Below are 24,556 nucleotides of genomic sequence, written 5' to 3'. Positions count from 1 at the left end.
AGTATGCAAGAGAGAGGGGGTTCTCTGGCTATACCACTGTGTTCCCCCCAGCACAGCCAAGAAGAGGCCTCCTTGGTGTGGAAGACAGCTCAGAGGCCAGGCAGAGAAGAGATTGTGGTGAGCAGGGGCCTTTCCTGTGGGCTGTGAATGGTGGGCATGTCCCATGGCTTGTGCTCCTGTGCATGCTGTTCTGCCTAGCAAGTAGAAAGATCTGCAACCTGAGGATCTAGTGAGAGATATCTGGGTATAAGTGGGTGGGCCCCTGGCATCTCTCCACACCACTCTTCTTGACCTTGTTTGACACCCCCTTGGCCCAGCCTGCCCAAGGCCACCTGTGTACAGTTTGACTGGCTTTTTCTGTTGATCCTGACTCAGCAGTATGGAGATCTGTGTGCCTGCCATGGAGAGCTACGCAGAGGTGCCAGCTGGATTCTGTGGGGTTATTCCACAGTGTAGACTGCTGGGCACCTGTGTAGCCAGTGTAGGCATCTTGGCTCTTAGGACAATATTGCTCGATGTACCTGCTGAGAAACTTGGTGTAACTTCTTCAGGCATCAGGATGTTGCAGCTTCTCAAAAGGCTGCACTTAGGAACTGTCTCCTTTCTTGGCTGCTCTCATTAGTTAGTTGGCACTTCTTAGTGACTTGGAAGGTAGATGATTCTAGGTTCTTAAATGAATACTTTATAAAGTTAGTAACAGAAGAGGAATCAGAAAACTTCCTTTCCTAGTTACCTGCAAATTTTAAATATGTGACTGAATAATTTTATTACATTTTACCTCTAGGAAATTGAAAAGGAAGATTCTGATCTAGAAAATGCTAGAGCTGATGAATGTACACCAAGCTTTGAGGATGATTTTGAAGTATGTATAAAGGTTGAAGACATTTCTTGTATCTGTCCTTAAAATCAGTTACAACTTAAGTTAATATACAAATTAAGTTACAACTTAAAAGTCATTTTTTAAGAAATGTGGTTGCTTATGTTTGTTTTTGCGTGGGAACTACATCCAGAGGTGCTCAAGACTGGCACTCAGGGCTCACTCAGTTGTGGTGCAGGGGATTGAATCAAGTTCGGTCTCATGCAAGGCAGGTGACCCCCTAGCTGTACAGACTCCCTAGCACTAAATTTAATTGCTTACATTTTTTTTTTTTTTTTGCTGTTATTATTTCTGCTGATGCTTTGAAACCTGGAGGGTCATCCCCTGTGGTACTAGGCCAGCAACTTGTATGTGAGAGGCACATGCGAGGGTTCATGGTCTCTCTGCTAAGTGTTTCAGTAATAGTATTTCTTTGACTTTACAGTTGTTGTCTATAAAAGTTTTCTTTCTGCCAGTGCTTACTAATACAATGTGTCTAAATTATTTTTTTTTAATTTTACAACAAACCACACACTCAGATGGCTTTATTCACGGGGCAGGGGGTGTATCTAAATTATTTTACAGTGTGACCCATTTTAAAGTATTAAAATGTGCATTGTGTTATGTGTGTGTGGTATTATCTGTTACATGTGTAGGTATATTTGTGTATATGTAGATGATTATGTAGACATTTGTGCATCAATGAATTTGTGGTTACATATGAATATGTGTGTGAAGATGGATGAGTATAGGTTCAGTGTGTGTTTGTGCATTATTTTTACTAATAGCTCTTTATGTATAGTTTTTATTGTTTGGTTTTGGGGCCATACCCAACCTGGCTGTGCTCAAGAGTCACTCTTGGCTGGCTTAGGGAACCATATGGGGATGAAACCCAAGTTGGCTCTGTGCAAGACAAACGCCCTCCCTGTTTTGCTATTGCTCCATCTTCTCTGTTCTTATTCTTGTATTATAGGACTATGAAGATGACTTTGAGATTTGTGATGGAGACGATGATGGCAGCACCAATGAAATGGAGCCAAAAGAAAAAGGCGAAGAGCTTTCCCCTGCCAAACAAAAGGAGATCCAGGAGATCCAGAAAGCCATCAGTGCAGAGAATGAGCGCATTGGCGAGCTGTCCTTGAAGCTGCTCAGGAAGCAGGGCCATGGGGACTCTGAGCAAGAGTCGGGAGCAGGTGTGTGCCTGTCGCTGTACATGTGCTCTGACCACAAGCATCAGCATGGTGGGTGGTGCTGGGAAGGCAGCATGGCACTCGGAAGTGCTGACAGCATGTGCGTGACAGGGTGAGTGAGTGAGTGAGTGAGAGTGTGTGTGTGTGTGTGAGTGTGTGTGTCTGAGACTGAGAAGGTGTGTGAAAGATGAGTGAGAGTGTAAGTGTGTCTAAGTGATATGGTGTCTGAGAAGGTGTATGAGAAATGAATGAGAGTTGTGTGGGGTTCCGTTTGAGGATGTGTCAGGTTATACAAAGGGTTTTGTGAGGGGGGTGCACACAAGGTGTGTATGTGATGTGTGAGGATATGTGTGTGACAGTAAACACACTGAGTTGAAAGGATGTGTCTTTGAGGGAGTTGTGTGGGGGTGTCTGAGAGGCCTGTTTTAGCTCATCTGCAACCCTCCTGTCAGCTGTGCTATTGCCACTGTCCTCCTGTCTCGCCAGATGATTGAGTGAGTGCCCCTGTGCCAGGTGCTGTGCAGGGCCAAGACCCGGATATGGCGGCAGTAGAACTTAGGCTGGCACCAGGCTGTCTTATGAAAAGGCCCATCAGAGTCACTCCCAAGGGTTTTATTTAGACCGGAGAGATAGTACAGCCGGTAAAGTGCTTGTTTTCCATGCATCCAACCTAGCTTTGATTTCCAGCACCTTGTGGGGTCCCTTGAGCCTGCCAGTAGTGATCCTTGAGCCCAGAGCAATGCCCAGTGTGGCCCAAAATCCTAAAGCAAGAAAATAAATAAGATAAAAAGAAATAATTGGGAAAATACTAAGAACATATTATTGCTGCCTCTGGTTGCTTGGCAGAGGAATGAACTTTTCAGTCATGTTGCATCGTTGAGTGAGGTTCAGGCAGAGCAGTTGCCACTCCAGCTGTGCTGTGCGCAGAGGCAAGAGGGGATAAAGCAGCTGTGGCCACTGGTTGCAAAAAGCATGGGAGCTGTAGTGTTCTGGCTCTATTGCAGGGGTCTCAAACTCGTGGCCCGTGGGCTGCAAACAGCTCTCTGTAGAATATTTTGTGGCCCTGCCTTAGGGGAATCTTTTTTTGTTTTGTTTTAGTTGTTTGGGTCACATCCCCCAATGTTCAAGGCTTACTACTGACTTTGCACTCAAGGATCACCCCGACTTTGCCTTTTTCGGCCCCCAGGTAAATTGAGTTTGAGACCCCTGCAATTGGATCTTGTGTCCTCATTTGGCTGTAGCCTTTGTGGGGCTGGGATTGTGGCACAGGGTCATGGAACCTGCTGGAGAGGTGGGGGCAGGTGTATAGCTCCATTTTGAAAGTTGGCAGCTTTCTTCGTAGGTCTTTTTCATTATCATCCAGTTTGGTGCTTAGCATTGCATCTTTAAATAGCCCAGCTTACAAGGTCAGAAGTGACAAGCATCCAGGTCCGACTGTTATCTTGTTTTCCTTCATCCAGAAAACTGCTGTGCAAGTTAGGGTCAGTGCTAGCCCAGTGCGCGGCCTTATGACCTGTCTGCCATGGTGCTGCTTAGTACATAGACTTGTTTTTTGTTTGTTTGTTTGTTTTTTTGGGTCACATCGGCAGCACTCAGGGGTTACTCCTGTCTCTATGCTTAGAAATCATTTCTGGCAGGCTCGGGGACCATATGGGATGCTGGGATTCGAGCCACCGTCCTTCTGTATGCAAGGCAAATGCCTTACCTCCCTGCTATCTCTCCGGCCCCAGTACATAGACTTTGTTATTTGCTGCTGTTTTGCCTTCTGTGCCTCAAATCCCTTCTCTGTAACATATGCTTGAATCATCTTTGTGAGGAGTGATAAAGAGTTAGTTAAGTAATACACATAAAGTGTGATAGACACACATCTTAGGGATGTTGGTTCCTTTTGCAATGATTCCCTCATTAGATTTGGGGTATAGTAGCCTTTACCCTTCCAGTCTGGTTAATTTTAGTCATGGCTCACATGGTTAGTAGCTGCTATTAGTACTGATTATTGCATTTCAACTGGTGGAGAGTTGGCTCATGAATCACTGTGTTTATAACTGGTGGAGAGTGCTTGTGGATCACTTCGTTACAGCCAGTGGAGAATACCCAGGGCTAATTATGCTCAGAGCTGTAAAGAGAAGAGAGTGCTCGTGGATCACCTTGCTCAGAGCTGGTAGAAAACACTTATGGCTCACTACGGTACAGCTATTGGAGAGCACTCGTGGTAGCAGACAGATGAGCCAGAGCAGAATGAAATATATTCAAATGAACAGGTACTCAGTACACGGTACTCAGGGGAGTACTCAATGGAGATGAGGGACCTGTCCACATGAGAGGCTGCTTGTGAGGGCTGGAGCCGTGTCTCTGAGCACTCACTTTTCATCTGCCTTTCCCTTTCATCCTTCGCTGGGTTCCTGACTGCTGTTTGCCTCTCTTCAACTCCTTCGCCCATGGGTCTCAGTTTCTTCCTAGCAGCAGAGGGGCTAAGGGGTAGAGGTGGAAGGTGCACAGTCCTGCACCTTCTGTGAATTCACAGTTGTGTCTAACTCTCTTGTTGGCAGAGTTGGCACTCAATCTGGAGTTGGTGCCATGTTCCAGCAGGGCTATACTCCATTTTGGTGGGCTCTCTGGAAGTCTCCCACTCACAGACTTCTTTGCATCATCCTGGTTTGACTCTTGCTCTTGGATTTACTGAAGCAAGTATCTCTATTACCTATGGGTCTTCTTCTGTGCAGATGCCAGCACTTCTCCCTCCAGAGCCTCTGGCGCTGGGATTTTCATGGATTTTGCAACAGCTTCTTACCGTCAAAAGACTCGCTCTCAGGCTCTGAAGCAAAAGTAAGTGGTTGGGGAACTACCAAACAGGCAGGGCAGGGTGGACAGGCTTTTCTCTAACACAATGAATCCAGCCTCTGAGTTCCGTTGGTACCGTGGATGTTGCTTTGCACTAGACTCTGTGTGGAGATAGTGAGTCAGGGTGAAGATGTGCTGTACTAAGCTAGTCACCAGCATCTCAGGGCAGTGTGGGATTCCTGGAGGAGGAGGCAGGAACAACTGTCAAGTCCCACAGCCCTGATGGCATAGCAGGGATAGTGTAGGACCCCACAGAGTGACTGAGGGACAGCCAGACACCAGGTCCGCACTTGAGTTCTGCGACTTTACGATGGGTGGAACTCAAAGATACTCTCCATATGCTTAACTCAAGGATAGTGTGATAGTGTGAGCAGAGCAGGTGTGTACAGGGCAGCACAGTAAGTGTGAACAGAGCAGACGTGCTCAGAGCAGGACAGTTAAGTGTGAAAGCAGGCATGTATAGACGTGGACAGTAAGTGTGAGCAGAGCAGGTCTATGTGAGGAGACCAGTTATGCACAGTGTGAGCAAAGCAGGTGTGCACAGGAAAGGGCAGTCAGTGTGAGCAGAGCAGGCGTACAAAGGGCAGGTTAGTTAGAATGAGCAGAGCAGGTGTGTACAGGCCAGGAAGTGTGAGCAGAGCAGGCATGCACAGGGCAGGGGAGTCAGTGTGAGAAGAGCAGGTGTGTTTAGGGCATTATCCCGGGAGGGTCCGTAGAGTGCACACAACAGAGGTGCACAGGGAGGGTCAGCAATGACCCTCATCATTAAAACGGGAAACAATCTGAATAAGTTCAGGAAAGTGGCTTCGTTCTTGGTGAACGGGCACAGCATCTGTGACCCCTGGGAGCAAGCATCACCTCGCCCAGTCAGCAGGAGTGAAAAATGTGTGTCTGCAGGTGTGATGAACTTAAGACATAGAACGAATCCTCTTAGGAAGCTGTTCATCACATTAGACCCATGGGATGACAGAAAACTTAAATTGCTCTGCAGAAAGTCATTTTAGCCCTGATCATTTTGCCACATAACTACCCTATGTAGTAGGCCTAGATGGCCTGTCTTATAAATGTCTCCAAACATTGAAAAAAACAACAAGAAAACAACCAACTCCTGCATTTATAAATTCCAGAAAGTGAACAAGAGGTAGGGAAACCTTGATGTGGAAATTTAATAAACTTTAGAAGAGAAAATTCCAGATCAATATTTCTAGTAAATGCATACACTAATGTTCTTAATAAGGGCTAACAGATCACATAGTGACACCTGAGACAAGTACTGTGTGGCCAGAGAGCTCGGCACTGTGCTCTGATTGCAGGAGGCCTAGATGCATCCCTAGCATCACTTGTTCCCTTTAGCATCTGGGGAGGGAGATGCTAAAGTACTGCTTGTGTGCTCCTCCAAAAGGATACTACCTAATAATTAGGAACATCAGATTAGCTTAATCTTAACAGAACAGAAAATCTTTATAATAGGTATTTCTTCCCAGCATGATGAAAGAGGGCAGTGGTGCAAATAAGACGAAAAGAAAGACCCTTTAGGGTTAGGGAGAGCGTGTGCTGTGAGCTTGTATGAGTTTATGCAGGAAGTTCAGGGATCTAGAAGCATCCCCTGGAGGGAGGGAGCTTGATGAAGCTGGATGAAGTTAGTGCCCTGTTCCAGTAGGGAAACGGGAGCCCTCTTGACCTCTGAATGTAGGGAGGCAGGAATGTGCAGATGCCACCCAGGGTGTTACGTGGAGTGAGGGAGGGAGTCGGGAGTCCCTTGGGTTTCAGAGAGTATGTATCAGTGAGAGTCAGTGGGCTTCTGTGCAGGACTCAGCAGCAGTGTCGGCCACAGTGCCAGTTCTGAAACTTATTCAGAGATGCCAATGGTCAAGAGTGGAGAGAACATTTTGGAAGAGGAAAAGTTGAGTTAAATTCAGCCATTAAACTAAGGTGGAGAGATAGTGCAGTGGGCAGGATCCTTGCCTTGCACACGACTGTTTGGGTTTGATCCCAAGCACCCCTTAGGGCCCCCCTGGCACTGCCAGGAATAATTCCCAAGCACAGAGCCAGGAGTAAGGCCTGAACATTGCTGGGTGTGGTCCAAAACAAAAAATCAAAAAGATTCATTGAGGAGTGGAGAGATAGTAAAGCATGGAGGGTGCTTGCCTTGCACCAGCTGACCTGGACTTGATCCCTGGAATCCTGTGTGGCACACCAGCACCATTAGGAGTTAACTCAGAGGACTAACCTCTGAGTTACCCCTGAGCAGAGCTTATCAGCCTATGTGCTGAAACTGCATGCATTCCCCAGAGAGCAGTGGAGGCAGCAGAATGGAGATAGTTGTGGGAGCAGATGCTAGATGCCCCCCTGTCTGAACAGGTTAGAGCCGGGGTCCACACAGAGCGCTGTACTGGGTTCATGGGGCGCACCCTGCTCCCTCAGGTGCCCACACACATCCGCCCAGAGGGCTGAGTCGGGCAGCCTGAGCACCCCGCTGCCTTGACTGGGCTCCCACTGACTTGGTCCCACTTCTCTTTGTTTTGAAGGACTCGTAGTGCAAAGCTGTTCCGACTGATCGACTTAGACTTTTCATTTACATTCTCAGTCATGGATCTGCCACCAGTCAATGAATACGAAATGTATATCAGAAACTTTGGGAAGAAAAACACCAAGCAGGTGAGGCCTAGGGATGAGTGGCTGCTGACCTGCAGAAGGGGATTCAAGAGCAACTGGGCAGGGGCTGCCGACATCCTCAGGCCACATCCTAGGGGTGCCAGGGCCTGAGGGGAGATACGAAATTCAGGTGACCAGATTGCCCAGCTCTGGGTCTGAGCCTGTGCCAGACCAGCTGACCCCAGCTGAGAATTCCCCACCTGGTCAGGCCCTGTGCTCAGCAACTTACCTCTCACCTCAGGCTGCCTCTCTGCCCTTTGCTTTCTCTAGTCGCATCATGACGACTCACACCAAGTCTCTTCTGAACTCCTAAGTGGTTGGAATTGATGACAAAATCTGCATTTTCTGTCATGAACAGTGTCATAAACACAATAGCTACCCGTCATGTACAGTGTGTCAGATAGACAACTTCCCTATCGTACACATACATGACATAAATACATACATCTTTTTTTTTTTTTTTTTTTTTTTTTTTTTTTGGTTTTTGGGCCACACCCAGTAACGCTCAGAGGTTACTCCTGGCTATGTGCTCAGAAGTCGCTCCTGGCTTGGGGGACCATATGGGACACCGGGGGATCGAACCGCGGTCCGTCCAAGGTTAGCGCAGGCAAGGCAGGCACCTTACCTTTAGCGCCACCGCCCGGCCCCATACATACATCTTGTCCATAGCTGTGATGTCTTGTGGTCATCTCATACTTAGGGCCTGACAATGCCATGTATCTCCCCTGTGGCAGCCAGTATCCACATGCTTCTTCCTTTGAAGAAGGTCAGCACAGCCAAGGGCTGACCCCATATGGGTTTCCTAACTTCTCCCTAGGCTGTCAGTCAAATGCTGTCTGCTTACGGATCTGACTTTGTGTGACTGAAAAACTGGTTTTGGAAGGCACTGTGTTCTAAAAAAGTAGGTGTTGGTGGACTAGGGGGTTGTATCATCAGTGTAAGCTGATTTATTTGATTAGACTTTTTTCAAAAACACTGGAAAATCAGTTCTAAATATATCAACTCTTCAGGACATGAAGGTTTTGTGGTTGATATTGATTTCATTATACTGTTTTAACAAAAGCAAGAAGATGGGTAGGTTAATATCTTGTCCTAACAAAAATTCAAATAAATCCAGTTGATATGATTGCACTGTGGTTAGCAATGACGTTAGTGAGACAACTAAGATAACCAATGTTAACAGCACCCTGTGTGTTCTGAAGAACGAAGACTCACAGTTGTGCTTTCGGGGCTTATGTGGCCCCCAGCTTTCCTTTCCAGCACAGCATGCTATTCTTGGGCCACCAGCCATGCTAATGCGACCCATGTTGTTATGCAGGCTTATGTTCAGTGTGATGAAGACAGTGTGGAAAGGGACAGTCAGACCGAGGAGATTGAGAGCCGAGAAGTGTGGACCCAGCATCCTGCTGAGGGCACCGCTGTGTGTGGTGGTAAATGTGTTGGCTCTTATCTAATACAGTTGCTTTCATTTCTTTGGTGTTTGTTTTGGGGCTACACCGGCACTGCTCAGGGCTGACTTTTGGTGTGGTGTTCAAAGGTCACTTCTGGTGGGTATTGGGAGATCTATGGGTTGCCCTGGGTTGAACCTGAGTTGGCTGCATATAGGACCAGTGCTGGCCGTTGGTCCATGGCAGTTGACATCCCTTTGGGGATTGTTCACTTGCGGTCCTGTTCCTGTTCTTCCCACTTTCCTTGGGTGCGGTATCAGGATTGAACTGGATAAACTGGAAATGCCTGACTTTCTTTTAGGGATAGACTGTATTTCTGGGCTCCTGATGGGAGGACCAGCTAATAGTCTGGTCTGGTCCCTCTCTTGGTCAGCCCTCATGTCATGCCCATGAGGGTCCCCATCCCAGGCAAGCAGCAGCCTTAATTTCAAAGAAGCTCTCAATATGTGGGCTCTGGACCCATCACTGTGTTGGACTTGGGCAGCTCTTCTGTTTCCAGGGAAATTCCACTCTCTGGAAGGGCCATTCCCACTGTGACATTTAGGCAGCTGGTGTCCTTCAGTGGTACCATCCTGTCACTTTCATGTGGATATGACTTGGCCAGAGTACAGTTCTGTGTTGTGGGGAGCCCTGTTATTATTCTCTCTGTTTGGAGACCAGGCCCAAAGATGCGGCTCTTTCTAGGTAGCGAGATTCGAGATCCAGCTGATGTCTCAGTGGTGATGAAGATTGACACGCCAAGGCTGACAGCCTTTCTGCGGGCAGCTTGTCAGGTACATATGTGCCTACTGTTTTTATGTGCCTCAGACCTCAGAGTAGAGAGTGTCACTCCATCAGTCCAGGGACAAGCCATACCTTGGGAATCCACACCTATGTGAATTGCTGTCATTTCCAACTCGTAGAGGCAGCCAACACTGACATAGTAAGTGGTTCTGGCTTGCATACAGCTGGGGCCTGTGGAAATTTGAACTTGGATTCTGAACATGGTGAGTCTGGAAAGTGGATGTTGGGAGCATGGAGAAAGCCTGTGCTACCTCCCTACATCTTATTGGTCTTATCTGGACCAGCCCCCTTCAGTTTTCAAAATCATTTCCAGATGACATAATGTTTTCTCTGCAAATGTGCATGCTTGGTTTTGAGGGTTTTGAAGGTGCTCAGGGTTTACCCCTGGCTGTGTTGGCTGTGTTCAGCAATCACTCTTGATGGTGCCTGAGGATTATATGCAGTGCCAGGGATTCTTTTGGGGTCTGCATGTGCAAGGCAAGTGCCATAATCCAGTACTATCTCTTTGGCCTCCTCTTCTACTAATATTTCAGTGTGAGTTAGGAAGGGAAAAGGCAAAGTTGAATAACATTTTTTTAAAAAAATGTTTATTGATTACTGAGCAGTGCTCAGGGGTTATTCCTGGTTCTCCAATAAGGAATCCCTTCTGCCAGTGCTCAAGGAACCCTCTGGGATGCCGAGAATAGAACCTCGGTCAGGCACGTGCAAGGCAAGAGACTTCCCTGCTGTACTATCTGTTTCCCCATTTATTTTTAATTGTTGCTTTTTCATAATAATGGCATGAAAAGTAAATAATGGCTGTCCTTTTGTGTTAAGAGGACTTCACTATTACCCCTAATGTTATAGTTGTTTCTATTATTGTATGAAGAACAATGATTTTTTTTTTTTTTTGTTAACTTTCGTCTAAGCATTAAGAATAGGTGGAATTGAGGGGGCTGGAGAGATAGCATGGAGGTAAGGTATTTGCCTTTCATGTAGAAGGTTGGTGGTTTGAATCTTGGCATCCCATATGGTCCCCTAGCCTGCCAGGAGCAATTTCTGAGCATAGAGCGCTGCCGGGTGTGACCCAAAAACAAAAAACAAAAAACAAAACAAACAAAAAATAGAATAGGTGGAACTAATAGGCAATGATTTGTATATTTTGGTTTCTCTCATTACAGTGGAAACAGTTGCAGTGTTGATTAAGTACTACTCACTTGTCTTGAAAGGTGATTTCTGTTTTGCTGGAAGAAGACCGGGTGGCCCGAGAACCCAGCTGGAATCAGGGGGCGCAGGACTGCACCCTGAATCTCTGCGATGGTGCCTTTGTTTTGAACACCAACCTGCCATTCCTCCAAGGTGAGAGCCAAGGGCATGAGACATGTGCAAATTGAGTTTGAAATGGGCAAAGTTGTATGCGATGTGTTTACTGTGTGTTAAACACAGAACGCTTCTTGGAAATATGGAATTATAAGTTGTTGGGCTTTTTTTTTTATTTTTTATTTTTTTTTTGGTTTGGTTTGGCCCTATCCAATGATGCTCAGGAGCAGGTCTCTTCCTGTGCTCGGGAGTGACTTCTGGTGGTATCTGGGGGACTGGATGTATGGAACTGAACTGTGGGCAACTGCCTTTCCTTTTTATTGTCTTTCTGGCCGAAGTGGCTTATTTTATTCTGCCTGTTAGAATCGTGAAAGAGGGCTATGTGACAAGTCTTAGGGCAGTTTTAGTGACAGTTCCTGAGATGCCGTATATTTGTTCAAATCCTGCTTATTATTTCTCTGCTAGTTTTAGTCCCTGACACAGCCAGTAGCCTGGGGGTCAGATGAGAGCCAAGTGCCTCTTTGCTCGTGCCACTGATGGATTTGATCCTAAGTGTCCAACTTTTTTTTTTTTTCGGCCACACCTGTTTGATGCTCAGGGGTTACTCCTGGCTAAGCACTCAGAAATTGCCCCTGGCTTGGGGGGACCATATGGAACACCGGAGGATAGAACTGTGGTCCTTTCTTGGCTAGTGCTTGCAAGGCAGAGACACCTTACCTCTTGCGCCACCTCACCGGCCCCAAGTGTTCAACTTTTGGTGGAACCTGAACACCTAAATGGAAAGGGGAATAGCTGTGTGGGGACCAGAGAGACAGGACAGGATTAGCACAGAGACCCCTTTGAGCTTGGTCTGCCGTATAGTCTCCAGCACTCTGGGGGCCCTGCACCACACACTGCACAACATGTGACTCTACTCTCTGTCCTCCTGTCTGATGCATTGTGTACCTATGTGTGCTTGGTGTGGGCACTGCACTCACCTCCCCTGTGAGGACCATCACCTCACCATCATCTGGATCAGGTTTGATGGGGCAGAGCTTGGCTGTCTTGGTGGGTCTCGGGTTCAGTGTGACTGCATGACTGCAGGTCTCATTGGTACTTGGGGGGCACAGGCTCCTGCATCTTTTTAGGGGTCTGAGTTTATGAATCTGGGTTTTGTTGGGCAGTGAGGAGATGAGGCATATCTGTACTAGTATTTGCTTGAATGGAGCCCTGACAGAACTAAGCCCAGTGCACACCTGTGCTTCTCTATACTATTATGTGTGCGAATGTAAAGGCCCAGAGAAAGGGACCCAAGGGACTCAAGCTTTGCATGCAGGAGCCCAAAATGGACTCTTTTTTGGGGGGAGGGGTCATACCCTGTGGTGCTCAGGGGTTACTCCTGGCTGTTTGCTCAGAAATAGCTCCTGGCAGGCATGGGGGACCATATGGGACACTGGGATTCGAACCAACCACCTTTGGTCCTGGATCGGCTGCTTGCAAGGCAAACGCCGCTGTGCTATCTCTCCGGGCCCTACCAAAATGGACTCTTAACACCATATGGTCTACCAGTCTCTGCTGGGAAGTGACCCCTGAGCCAGGATGAACCCCAGATACTACCAGGTGTGGCCTGAAAACAAAACAAAAAACCCAACCTAAAATAACCCACCTATCTACCCACAGAACTTGAGGGTCACTCACTGGCCTATCACTGAGTGGGACTTGCTTCTTCATCCTAGATCGGCAGGTGTCTTGCCTACATGCCTCTCCAGTTCAGAGGCAGATGGTAGTATCTGTGCACAGCCTCCCTACAAGCAACTCAGGCCACATACTGGACAGCAAGCACATCCTCTGTGTATGGGATCTCTGGCAGCCCTCGGGGCCCCAGAAGGTCCTGGTATGTGAGTCACAGGTAAGGTGACTGGGTGTCCAGGATGAAGAGAGACAAGGGGGACAATAGAGCTTGTGCAAGCAACATTTCCTCTGTGTGGGTGGAGAGGACAAGGGAGTATCTGTGCACAGGGCATGGGGGTATCTGTGTCTCCCTATGGGTAGACAGAACCTGTCTTATTGGTGGAAACTCCTGGGTCTAGGCCTTAGGCAGGACTTTAAAACACACCCTGGTGTAGTCACCACACAGCCAAGGATGCCTGGTTTCAGAGACTGCCTGGGGACACTGGACCTCACGCATCTTTTGACCTGCCTGTGGCTGTGTAGATTTTTGGTCTTAGTGAAGCTGCTCCCTGCTGTGACATGGCTATGATTTCCCTGCCTGCAGGCACTGAGAGGCACGCATTTGTGCTCGCTCACCTCAACCTCACATGAAGTTTTGTGGGGTGGTGGCAGTATTTGTTTTGGCTGTTGAGAACAGTGACTGGGTGACCTGGCCAAGTAGAGTTGTGCAGCAAACAGCTGGTGCGCAGGCCTACAGGTTCCTACAAGTCAGAGACCACCTTGCCGTGTGAGACAGCTGTCTCCATTCCCAGGTCCTAGCTGGGGATACTGGCCCTTGGGACTCCATTCATAGTCCCACAGGGCCCCAGTTGGCAGCTCTGTCCCCTCAGGTCACCTGCTGCTGCTTCAGCCCCCTTAGCCCATTCCTATTGTTCGCGGGCACTGCGCATGGCTCGGTGGTGCTGTGGGACCTCAGGGAAGACTCAAGACTTCACCACCACCTGAAGCTGGGCGGTAGCAACTGGACCTTTCGGATGTCTACCTTCTCCACAGGTCAGTGTCCCATCCACCCTGACAGCTGTGTGTGTAGGAACTTGGCCTTGCCTGCTTAGCAGAGCACAGGAGCTCTGACCTTTCTTAGAGCTCTGCCTGCCCCAAACACATGGGAATTTTCAGGGTAAAGTCTCGAGTTGGATTTCAACTTGAGACATGTAGGTGTGTGCACTCCTGCAGAACTGGGGGATGAAGGGAACCGGAACAGCTGAACCCTTCAGGCTTCCTGCTATACTGTGGACCTTAGCCCCAAGTACAACCAGAACCACAACACAGGCACAGCCACAGCCACAACCCCAGCTGCAGCTCGATCCATACCACAGGCGCAACTACAACCACAGCCCCAGTTACATCAGAACCATAGCACAGCACAACTGCAGACAAAGCCCAAGCGACAACCAGATCCATACCACAGACACAGGCACAGCCCTAGATGGTCAGAACCACATTAACAAGCACAGTTGCCATCACAGTTACAGCCATAATCCTAGCTGCAGCCACAACCTCAGGCAACCGATAGCCACAGTTGTGACCCTAGCTACAATCGGTCATAGCCAGCCCTGCAGCTATCACCCCAGCTTCAGCCACAGACACACAAAGCTGTAGTCACAATCACAGATGCAGCTATAGCTGTGGCATGTGACTGGCTTCCATGTATGATTTACAGACGTGAAAGACCCACATGCATGTGACCCCATATTGTGCAGAGCTCTTTTTGCTTCAGGCGCTGTGGCATGTGATGGGTTTTCTTCCCCGGTGAGGGGTTCAGTTATTACCTGAGTCTCTTTACTGTGGACCCTGTGAGCAGATCCTGCCCAAGGATGGAGATTCCGGTGGGTGGGTGCAGCTCTCCCCGGGCCCAGCAGTGCCTGGCGCAGGGATATCTCCTTACTGAAAGGTCCGGGACCCTCCCAGGCTGAGGGCCGACTCCCTCCTTGGTCAATGTGTCAGCTTGTGGATATGCTGCTGCCAGGGAGGTGGTCTTTCTAGCATCGCTTCTCTGGGAGCACCAGGTGGGACCCTGCCCCCTTCCCTGAGGATCCCAGCAGGAGGGTTGTGCCTGGACATTGTATCTCTCCCTAGATGGCACCCTCACATCTGTAAACCACCAGAGCCCGCTCCAAGCCATAGAGCCCATCTCCACAGCCATGTACAGGAAGCAGAGTTCCGTGCTCTCTCCCTTTTCTGCTCAGGAAGGTACTGCCTTGCCCTCTGCTCCCTAGCACTGTATCCATGGCCTGCTGGGTGAGCCCTCTCTTCCCTTCTGTCTCCACCAGAGATGTCAGGCTTGTCCTTCCATATTGCATCCTTGGACCAGAATGGTATTCTCAATGTGTGGGTGAGTAAAGCATCCAGGAGAGGGGCAGGCAGGGAGCTCACATGGGTTGTGGATGACACCCTGTCACTGACCAGGATGGACAGGAAGTGGAGCCTGGAGGACAAGACCCCAGAGGGCCCTGAGCAAAGCAATGACTCAGGGATCAGGAAATGGGATTCTTAGCACTCAGGCTCCCGGGAGTCTTTTCTGGAGCACGCAGGACTTCCAAGTGCTGTGTTGTAGGGCAGTGCTTTGCTTCTACCACCTGGTAACGATGAACTGATCTAACTTGTTCTCCACTTTCTGCTTCTAGGTGGTTGTCGAATTACCGAAGACAGATATTGCAGGTTCAATAAGTGATTTAGGTAACTAGAAAACAGAAAGACGGATTTTTGTTAATGTTTCTAAGATGCAGAGATCCTAGACTCGAATGGCTTCTCTGGATAGGCCTGGAGAGAAGCCTGGGGCCTCGTGGAGGAGCAGAAGTGAGAGGGTTGCTGAGGTCTACTGTTTTTCTCAGCCTATCTTAGCCAGGGGTGCTCTCACATGTCCCTCTGACATGTGGCTGGTTGCTGAGCCCGTAGCCCTTGCTGAGGAGGAAGGAGCCTTCCAGTCCGGGGCTCTAATATGACCCCAACACAAGGACAGGATGATCATGGTTTAAATTCCTTAATTCTGTGTTCTTGGGGCAAACAAGGCCTCTCTCTGCTTCTTGGTAGAAATGGTCTATGCAGTCCTAGGCACTGGTGGGACTGTGAACCTGCCCAAAAAGGCTGTGCCTCCCTTCCATGTGGTAGTGAGTTCACAACAGCTTATGGCCCTGACACCCTGCTGGTTGTATGGAAGTGAGTGCAGGATGCCTGGGTGGTCAGTGCACTGCCTGACTGACACCTGAGAGTAGGCAGTTTCCCTGGCACCCACACTCCTGACCAGCCCAGGCTACTGCCTGCAGATCCACAATTTTCCCCTTCAAAGAACAGTGGGATTTCCTGGCTCTCGCATGCAGAATAGAAATGGTTTCAGCCGTGCTTGGATTTGGGCTGAGCTAGTCCAAGTTGTGTGAATTCTGTTCTTTATTCTCAGGGTTAATTCCTGGAGGAAGAGTGAAGCTGGTGCACAGTGCTGTGATTCGGCTGTCGAGGAGGTGAGCTGAGTCATTGCCTCACCCCTGGCCACTCCTCCCCAGAAGGGTCCTCTTAGGAGAAGTGCTTAAGGAGACATGTGCTATTAAGCCCACTTGCTCAAGTGTGATCGATCGTAGGACCACTCTAGATGTAGCTGAAACATTCATCCATAGTTTTCTTGGATGGGCTTTCTCTTCTGATTTGGTTTTACTGCAACTCTGAAGTTTCTGCAGTCAGCAAAATTAGTATGTCAGACTTATTCACAAATTTAAATGATTTCCCTTTTACTCAAACAACTGAAGGAGAAAAAAAATTCCATCAAATGTAGGAAATCCTTGTGCATTGAAAAATTTTAATTCCTGTTCTCCCTGGAACATCTTCACTGGTTTTTCCCTTTAGTGAAGCACTGCTGCCAGTAGTGTGTGATTTATGAAACTTTGATTTTAATTCTCGTCACAGACAGGACACTGGGTTCCATTAAGAAATTGTTACATTATAGGTTCACTTAGAATGCAGAATCTTCAGAGACTAAGATGTTATTATGGCAAAGAATCACTGAGGTTTAAAGGAAATTCTTATGCTTCCTAGAATCAGTTTAGACGATTATCTTAGACCAGGTCCTTGTTCAGATGGCCAGTGTCAATTCTAGTCCTTGTGCAGATGGTGACTCCATGTCCCATCTAACCCTCATATTCAGTTCATGCCACTGCCCCAAGCTCCATGCCACTGTTCCATTAGATCCTTGTCTACTTGGCTACATGTCACTATCCCATCTGATCCCATATACTCGGTGGCTCTACGCTACTTTCCTGGCTAATCTCGTATACCCAGCTCCATGTCACTGTCTCATCCTTGTACTACACTCTGTGGCTCCATGTCACTGTCCCATCTAATCTTCGTACACTTCATGGCTCCATGTTACCATCCCCTGTCTAGCCCTTATGTGGCTCCAGAGTACTCTCAGTCTTCATTTCCCTCACCCATGTGCTAAATGGCTGGGCGTGGGTCTCCCAGAGAGGCAGAGAGGACACATGGGCATGAGGAAGAGCTGGGCCTTGGACAGAGCAGGACTCTGAGTTCTGACTCCTGAGTGGCCAGAATACACACATATCCCCAGTATGTGGCCTGCAGGTAAGCGCTGCCCTTAGGCCCACCTGCCGCCTTTCCACTTGGCTGGAGTGATGTTGCGTGTGGTTCTGGCTGCCGACATGGGCATGGCAGGTTGATGGCAAAACTGGAGTGGAGCTAGGGTTCAACTCTGAGAAAGCACTGCTGACTGGAGAGTTTGTTGTGCAGAGAGGGGCTGGAGAAATCTAGGCAGGAGGAAAGGTTTTGTCTACGCTAACCAGCAGCATGAGCATATACCAGTGGGGCTATTGGTGTTTAGAGGGCGGGTGTGTGCCCTACTTATGTGTGTGACAGTGAGGATCGATTGTACATCGTGGCTGTTATGAGGGGTGCGTGAGGTGTGGTGGCCTTTTCAAGGTCCAGAAACTGGGCCTTGGTGTTATCCCAGGGTTTGTGGCCAGGACTCATGGAGGTTTCTGCTCTTTCATAGCCTTTCACAGAGAGGCCAGGAGTGCTGGGGCCCAATGCAGACACTGAGTGTGAAGTTCCTGCCTGCAGACCCTAATCACTTTATTGTGGGCACCGACATGGTGAGTGGCTCCTGGATGCTGTGCAGGCCCCTATCACCCTTTGCTCTGAGGGTCTCAGGTCAGCAGGCCAGGCCCTCCCTTAGGTCTGCTGCTATTCTGCTTTTTACAGGGTCTCGTCAGCCATGGCACGAGGCAAGACCTGAGAGTCTCCCCCAGAATGTTCAAACCCCAGCAGCAGAGTGCGAGAGCCGCCAGGGTCAGCGTGCTTGCCTTCTCACCATTTGGAGAGCCTGTGTTCCTGGTGAGCTGTAGGCAGAGCTTACCTGCCCTCTGAGCACAAACCTGTGGGGAAAGGGGTGCTGGTTGGAGAATAGGAATTTGGTGATAGGAGAACAGGGCAAAAGGGACGAGTCTCAGTAGCACTTTGTCCATGTGGTTATTTAGATGACCTTGGGCAGAGACTGTGAAGGAATTAGGCATAGAATAGACATCTTTCCATGCCAGTTACGGAAATAGTTAAATGGGGCACAAGGGGTTCAGGTGTGTGGGTTAGGCAGGGGTAGGCCTGAGGTACGATGGATGGGGTAGGGGTGTTTCAGGAGGGTGGGTGAAGCAGGGGTGAGTTTCCGGGACATTCAGGCTTTCTCTCCAGTATTGAAGGGTTGTCGTCTCCTGTCCTTAACAGTCCTGCAGCTGCAGTCTCTCCCCTTTGGTATCTCCCCCAGTCTGGTGAGCCCGCAGCCCTTGCTGAGGAGGAAGGAACACTCCAGTTCTGGCCTGTAATATGACCCCAACACAAGGACAGGTTGATCATGGTTTAAATCCCTTAATTCGTTGCTCTCAGGGCAAACAAGGCCCTCTGCTTCTTGGTAGAAATGGTCTATGCTGTCCTAGGCACTGGTGGGACTGTGGGTCTGGTCTGTGAGCCTGGCCAAGAAGGCTGTGCCTGGAGACTACCTCTGGGTAGTAGCAAGTGGCTGAATGCACTACTGTGCACCCTCACCTGTTCAACTTTACCCAAGATTCCTTCGTTAAACCTATAAATCCCGAGTTTACTGATAGAGCACTTTTACTCTATCTTTACCGATAGAGTCTGGAGGACAGATGTGCTAGGAGGTCTGAGGGCTGCTGATCTAAGGACAGATCATGTGGGTAAAAACCAAACCAAACCAATCTAATGTTTGACAAGCTTGCCCAGGGCCAAGACTGAGGCACGGCACATCTTCTTGCAGGCTGGCTGTTCCGACGGCAGCATCCGGCTACACCAGCTGATGTCTGAACTCCCCTTGCTGCAGTGGGACCACAGCACTGAAGGCCACGCCATCGTTGGCCTGCACTGGTCCCTCACCAGGCCGGCCATGTTTCTGGTTCAGGATGACACTTCCTCTCTCTATATCTGGGACCTCCTAAAAAGTGATTTGGGGCCTGTGGCCAAACAGCCCATCTACCCAGACAAGTAAGTTATAGACAGATAAGTTGGGGCTTCCAGGTGCCTGTGAGGTCAAGACCCAGGTGCCACCCAGAGGGTAGCTCATGTGAACACTCAAATATTCAAGTACTTAATATGCATACTTCAGTGCTTTCCTAGGTTCAGTTCATATTTCCTCCATATATCTAAGGGTAAGGGGCTTGCATGCGCCATCCTGTTGGGGATCCAAGGCTCACACTGCCCTTTCCATGGTTGTCATGGTGTGAAGAAACATTTGCTGTCTGCTTTCCCAGTGATTGGTGAAAGAACCTGTGATTTCTTCATGTTTCCAGTTAGCATATTTAAAATACGTCTGGAGACTGATTGGGTATCTTTGCTTTTAAACATGTGGTCCGTGGCTGTACTGTTCCTTCCTATATAGCTCTCATGCTCTCCCTTAGATGGACAGGTGGGCTTGTAAAGAAAGTGCGGCCTCTGTGTCCCTTTCTCTACAGGTTTTGCAGCAGTCACTGACTGTCTCCCAGTTGGCAGCCCTTGTAGGCATCTGCCTCCTGAGAAATGCCATGGTGGGACAGTACTGCCCTTCTCTGTTGGTGGCTTCCTCCTCCCCAGCATTGTGCTGAGCTTTCCTGAGGTGCCTGTGGCATGCTGTTATCACAGGACCTAGAATTTTGGGAGTAGTTCTGAGGGCAGTGGGTGGACAGTCTGGATGGGTTTTGCCTGCTGTAGTTGAGATTACATTGGCCAGTGGGCTCCAGGTCTCCCTGGGCACATTCTGGGAATGCTAGGAGCTCAGGCTCAGGGTTGGAGAGACATTTTTGGTGACACAGTATGGAAGGCTGAGGCTCCTGTAGGGACCCCACTGCTCTGAGTGTTGTGAGGGTGTCTGAACCTCCACTGGAGGATGTAGGAAGGACAGTCCAAGCAGGGGGCTATAGTCTTAGGCACCGAGTATTCTTGCTGGTGGGTGGATCTTCATTCCCTTTTAGGCCTTCTTGTCTCAGTCCAGGGACTGCAGAAGGCAGAGGGCGTCTGAGCCTTAGTCTCCGGCATTATGATCTGTTGGAGACACCTTCCTGGAGAAGCCTCACTCTTACTCTGCTTTCTTCTCAGGCTGGTGGCCATGACCCTCATGGGGGAGTCAGAACGACCTGGAGGTGCTTTCCTGGCTCTGGTGTTGGCTAGAGCCTCGGGCAGTGTGGACATTCAGTACTTGAAGAGGGAATGGGCCGTACCGATGCCCAGCGAGCATGAGAAGCTGCGTCTGCTCTTGCAAGAAGTCCCGTGCAGGGGGGATGGGTGGCGGCGGGCATGAGGTCACCCCGCAGATGTGCTTCTGCATGAAGACTTGGGCCAGGCTTGCACCGCTTGCTTCAGGTCTGTACAAACTGTACATAACTCGGTCTTGGAAAGACATTCTGGCTCCCGCTTAATAAATCATTATTTTTTAATAGAAAGGAACATCAGTGTGTCCTGACTTTCAGAAAGAGCTATGTCTGGTGTCTTCTGAGAATGTTTCAACTTGTTTTTGCAATAGATTTCTAAGTACTGTCACATTTTTTACTGGAGTGTAAAAGCCTCCCACCCTCCAGGATCATACAAGTGACTGCAAACCACATAGCTTGTACTTGGATGAAATGTTTACGAGACACTTAACAATATGCCAAATGCACATCACAAGTGTGTGGCACTTGTGAATCTATAATAATCTTTCTGCTGGAAGCATGAAAGACATGACACATGGCATACATAAGTGTGACATTCCCTTGACTTGAGCAAACACACAGTCTAGGTGAGAGGGAGGGAGTGCACTCCAACTGGTTTTATAGTGTCCCTGAAGCGTCTTTCTTTAGCTCTTGTGAGCGTCGTCTGCCAGGTGTGTTCTGCCGTCACTAGGCTTACAAGTGAAGCTGCCTTTATGTTGAGACCGTACAAGTAAATAACTGAGCCCAGATTTGCAACTGAGTCAGAGGAAGCCTTCTGTTGGCTTCTGGGGAGAATCCAGGAGAGCCAGAGTTCTTAATAATCAGGTAGTGTTCAGCCAGGACAAGACTCAGGCCTCTCTGCACATCACCTGGGAGGCATCTGGGTCATTTTGCCCATATACCAGTAGTCCTGGGCCATTCACAGTGCCCTGAATGCCTGCATCTCCCACTGTCCTGGTGTATGGTCTCTCTGGGGGCATGACAGGGCCTTCTGTGGCTTTGTTCATGCTGCCCAGTGCAAGTAGCTCTGATGGTAAGACTGTCTGGTTGCCCATGCGAGTCCCCCTGTCCTGCTCACTGCTCTGCCTAGTCCACCAGGATGTCTTCATCCTGACAGCTGGAGCCAGTGTGGAGGGTGTGGGGGCTCCCTCAAGATCAGATTTCTGGAGCTCAGTGTCTGACCCTGCCCGGTCACTGGCACCTGGGACTCAAGAAATCTCTGCCACACTATTGTCCTATGAGTTGGCTGACTTGGGCTATTCTGTGACCCCTGGAGTGTGTCCCTGAGTGGCTGCTGGATGAACCAGTGCAACTTGTGTCTCTCACTGCTGCTGTGTAGAGGCTTGAAATCACTCTGGGATAGGGACCCTCGCCTGCATTCCACATCTTCCCATGAAACATACACATGACTCATGTATAGCCAGGACAGAAGGTCTAGCTCTGCTCCCAAGTGTTTCTCCTGCTTCATGCCTGCAGTTCCTTGCTTCTCCTTGGCTCCTTGGGGGCTGTAAGAAACCCATGGTGCCTACGACCTGCTGGCATCACATGCCTCCTCTGCCATACCCAGGCTGTGTGGCCCCATGACAACTGCTTGTTCCTCTGGCTTCTCTGCATTGCACCAGTCTCTGAGGCATTTGCACTTCCCTGAGCCTCTGCCTGTGGACAGCCCCCCTTTCTAAAGTCATGTCCACAGATATCATGTCCAGTGACCACTGCCATCTGCCTGACCTGCCATCCAGTGCTGAGCTACATACAGCTTGGCTCCCATGTAGCCTCATGCTTTAGGTGGTTCTCTCTTGAGCCTTTTCACCCAGGCTTTTACTGTAGGAGGAAGTGGGGGAAGGGAGGGAATGTCACACTCATGGCCAAGCAGGATAGGGGTGAGTGGAAGGTAGCATCTCTGGACAGTGCAAAAGGAGGATGGAGGCTATAGCTGGTCAGCCTTTGCTCATAGCTCAGACGTGTTCCTTCTGCCAAGCAGCAGGGAGTTGCTTCGTTAAAGACTATAGTTGTGTGGTTTTTATTCTGGTCTCATGGTTTTGAGATGAATCTTCTCTGTGGGTGGGTAATAAGTCCTCCATCAGGCAGACTTTTGCTTCCCAGTGGTAGAGGAAGGAAATTAGTGTCTGGAGAGAAACTCCAAATGAAAGGCATCAGTAACTGGGATTAGTGGAAACTTAGAATATACGAGACATTTCTAGGGCCCAGAGTGGCATGTTTCTTCCAGCACTGATTATTTTTGATCATTGAGTCTGTTGTCCTTTCAGTCTGTTGTCATGTCATGGAAGATATGTACTTCTACTGGGCCTTCTGTGGACCCCCAGTGTGGGAGATGGTGCATCAGTTATACACCCCCATATTGCAAGTGTTTTACTTTCTAATTGCACCTGTCTATCAAGTGGCTGCTGGTGTGTTCCCATGACATCTTCAGAAGTCACTGTTGGGTCTGTTAAATAACTGGACAATTGGAGCTAAACAGAGCCCTGAGTTACCAGAGTTTGTTTTAGTTTTTGGGTCACTCCCCACAGTGCTCAAGAAAGAAAGAGCTTACATCTGGCTTTTTTTTTTGGGGGGGGGGTCACACCCGGCAGCGCTCAGGAGTTACTCCTGGCTCTACGCTCAGGAATCTTTCCTGGCAGGCTCAGGGGACCATATGGGTTGCCGGGATTCGAACCACCATCCTTCTGCATGCAAGGCAAACGCCTTACCTCCATGCTATCTCTCCGGCCCCTACACCTAGCTTTTTACTCAGGGATTACTCCAGATTCATTTTGCTGGTAAAATGCATGATGGCTAGACAATTTCCACCAACTCCCCTTTGCCTCCCACTAACCAGTCTGCTTCTATGAGAGGTATATTTGTTAAGACATAATGAGCACTGTATTAGTAGTCAATGGAAAATATCACTGTAATGTGAAACTAGGGTATCCAAACTGTATCTCCATGGATTACTGTTAATAGAAGCATTAAAGATTAATATAAACAGAATAGAAATTAAGACTCTGAAACATTCTAATAATGAGCACTGTAGTGGGAGTCCACTTCCTGCAGCTATTTTTCTGTTAGGTACAAACATTCGAGCATTATTATAGACATCTCTAAGAAGCATTCAGTTAAGCATCCACTAATTTAGACAGCTATCTTCATAGCAGCAAGTTTCTTTGAAGTATCAAAAAGAATACAAGCTGCTCAAGATTTTACAGATGAGTTAGCGATTTCTGAAATTGCTTGATTATCATATTTAAACCAACATTTTTTGCCTTATTTTTTACAATAAGCTGTATTAATGATCCTTTTCCATTTCACCATAATGGTTCAAAACAGAATTATTTGTATTCTTCATAATTGTTCTTAGACACATTGTATTATGAGCATAGGTGATAGTTTCAAATTTCCTGTCCTTTTTAAGGAATCCTGCTGTGTGTTACAGTGGCTGCAATAAACCCTATGTTGTCTTTTAGTTTTTCTCTAACAAGCACTTTAAGGCAATCTTGCAACCTGCATTAATCTGTAGATGTCAAATGGCAAGGATAAATGAATGAAGATCTCTGGTATCTGAAATTCTTGGTGGCAGATGAGGCATTTAATTGTAGATTTAAGCTGGCCTTGGAAAAGTGTAGCAATAATAGACTCATTGAACTGCTTGTGTCCCTGCCAAGCTTGTTTTACAGCTTTTGAATCAAGAAGATAATCTCTATTTTCCTCTATATGTATATATAATCTGTACATATATGAAGATTTGTTCAAATCTTTGTTCAAGCTTTGTTCAAGTCTTGATAAATACCCTTCATCAAGAATAGAAGTAGTTCTTGTGAATCCTGTTGACTCTCCTGCAAACTGATTATTTATCTTTCCAGTGGTCATTGTAAAGTTTTATTGGGCTGATAAACCTGTGCTATCCTACCCACAAGCCTTTTATAATATTAACAAACTCTTCTCCCATCTTGCCTTTATGCCCCAATGGATTTGACCTGTTAATGTTCTTCTTATAATGGGATTGTAAAAGTAATCAGTCAAACTGATAATATTATACTGGCATTGTAGCACTGAGTTCATATAATAAGTGTTTCCTAAATTATGAAGTCCTGTGAGAGCTGGACCAGTTTC

The 24,556-nt window shown here is 48.3% G+C and overlaps 1 protein-coding gene across 1 annotated transcript in view; it reads left to right on the top strand.

The window, feature by feature from the left end:
* Positions 1-20,701, top strand: part of DYNC2I1 (dynein 2 intermediate chain 1) — a 28,210-nt gene extending 7,509 nt beyond the window's left edge. Inside the window, exons 8-25 of the mRNA XM_049785323.1 lie at positions 52-117; positions 785-862; positions 1,830-2,049; positions 4,770-4,872; positions 7,416-7,545; positions 8,861-8,972; positions 9,675-9,763; positions 10,982-11,111; positions 12,788-12,960; positions 13,613-13,775; positions 14,859-14,972; positions 15,053-15,114; positions 15,407-15,458; positions 16,177-16,237; positions 17,776-17,875; positions 17,985-18,116; positions 19,048-19,271; positions 20,358-20,701. Of these exons, the coding sequence (XP_049641280.1) occupies positions 52-117; positions 785-862; positions 1,830-2,049; positions 4,770-4,872; positions 7,416-7,545; positions 8,861-8,972; positions 9,675-9,763; positions 10,982-11,111; positions 12,788-12,960; positions 13,613-13,775; positions 14,859-14,972; positions 15,053-15,114; positions 15,407-15,458; positions 16,177-16,237; positions 17,776-17,875; positions 17,985-18,116; positions 19,048-19,271; positions 20,358-20,559 (2,211 nt within the window). The 3' untranslated portion in view covers positions 20,560-20,701. The remainder of the gene's footprint in view (positions 1-51; positions 118-784; positions 863-1,829; positions 2,050-4,769; positions 4,873-7,415; positions 7,546-8,860; positions 8,973-9,674; positions 9,764-10,981; positions 11,112-12,787; positions 12,961-13,612; positions 13,776-14,858; positions 14,973-15,052; positions 15,115-15,406; positions 15,459-16,176; positions 16,238-17,775; positions 17,876-17,984; positions 18,117-19,047; positions 19,272-20,357) is intronic.
* Positions 20,702-24,556: the final 3,855 nt, after the last annotated feature.

This window comes from Suncus etruscus, chromosome 13, assembly GCF_024139225.1.
Source record: "Suncus etruscus isolate mSunEtr1 chromosome 13, mSunEtr1.pri.cur, whole genome shotgun sequence".
NCBI lineage: Eukaryota > Metazoa > Chordata > Mammalia > Eulipotyphla > Soricidae > Suncus > Suncus etruscus.
Note: the sequence above shows the minus strand (reverse complement) of the source record. Positions and strands in the feature narration are given on the sequence as shown.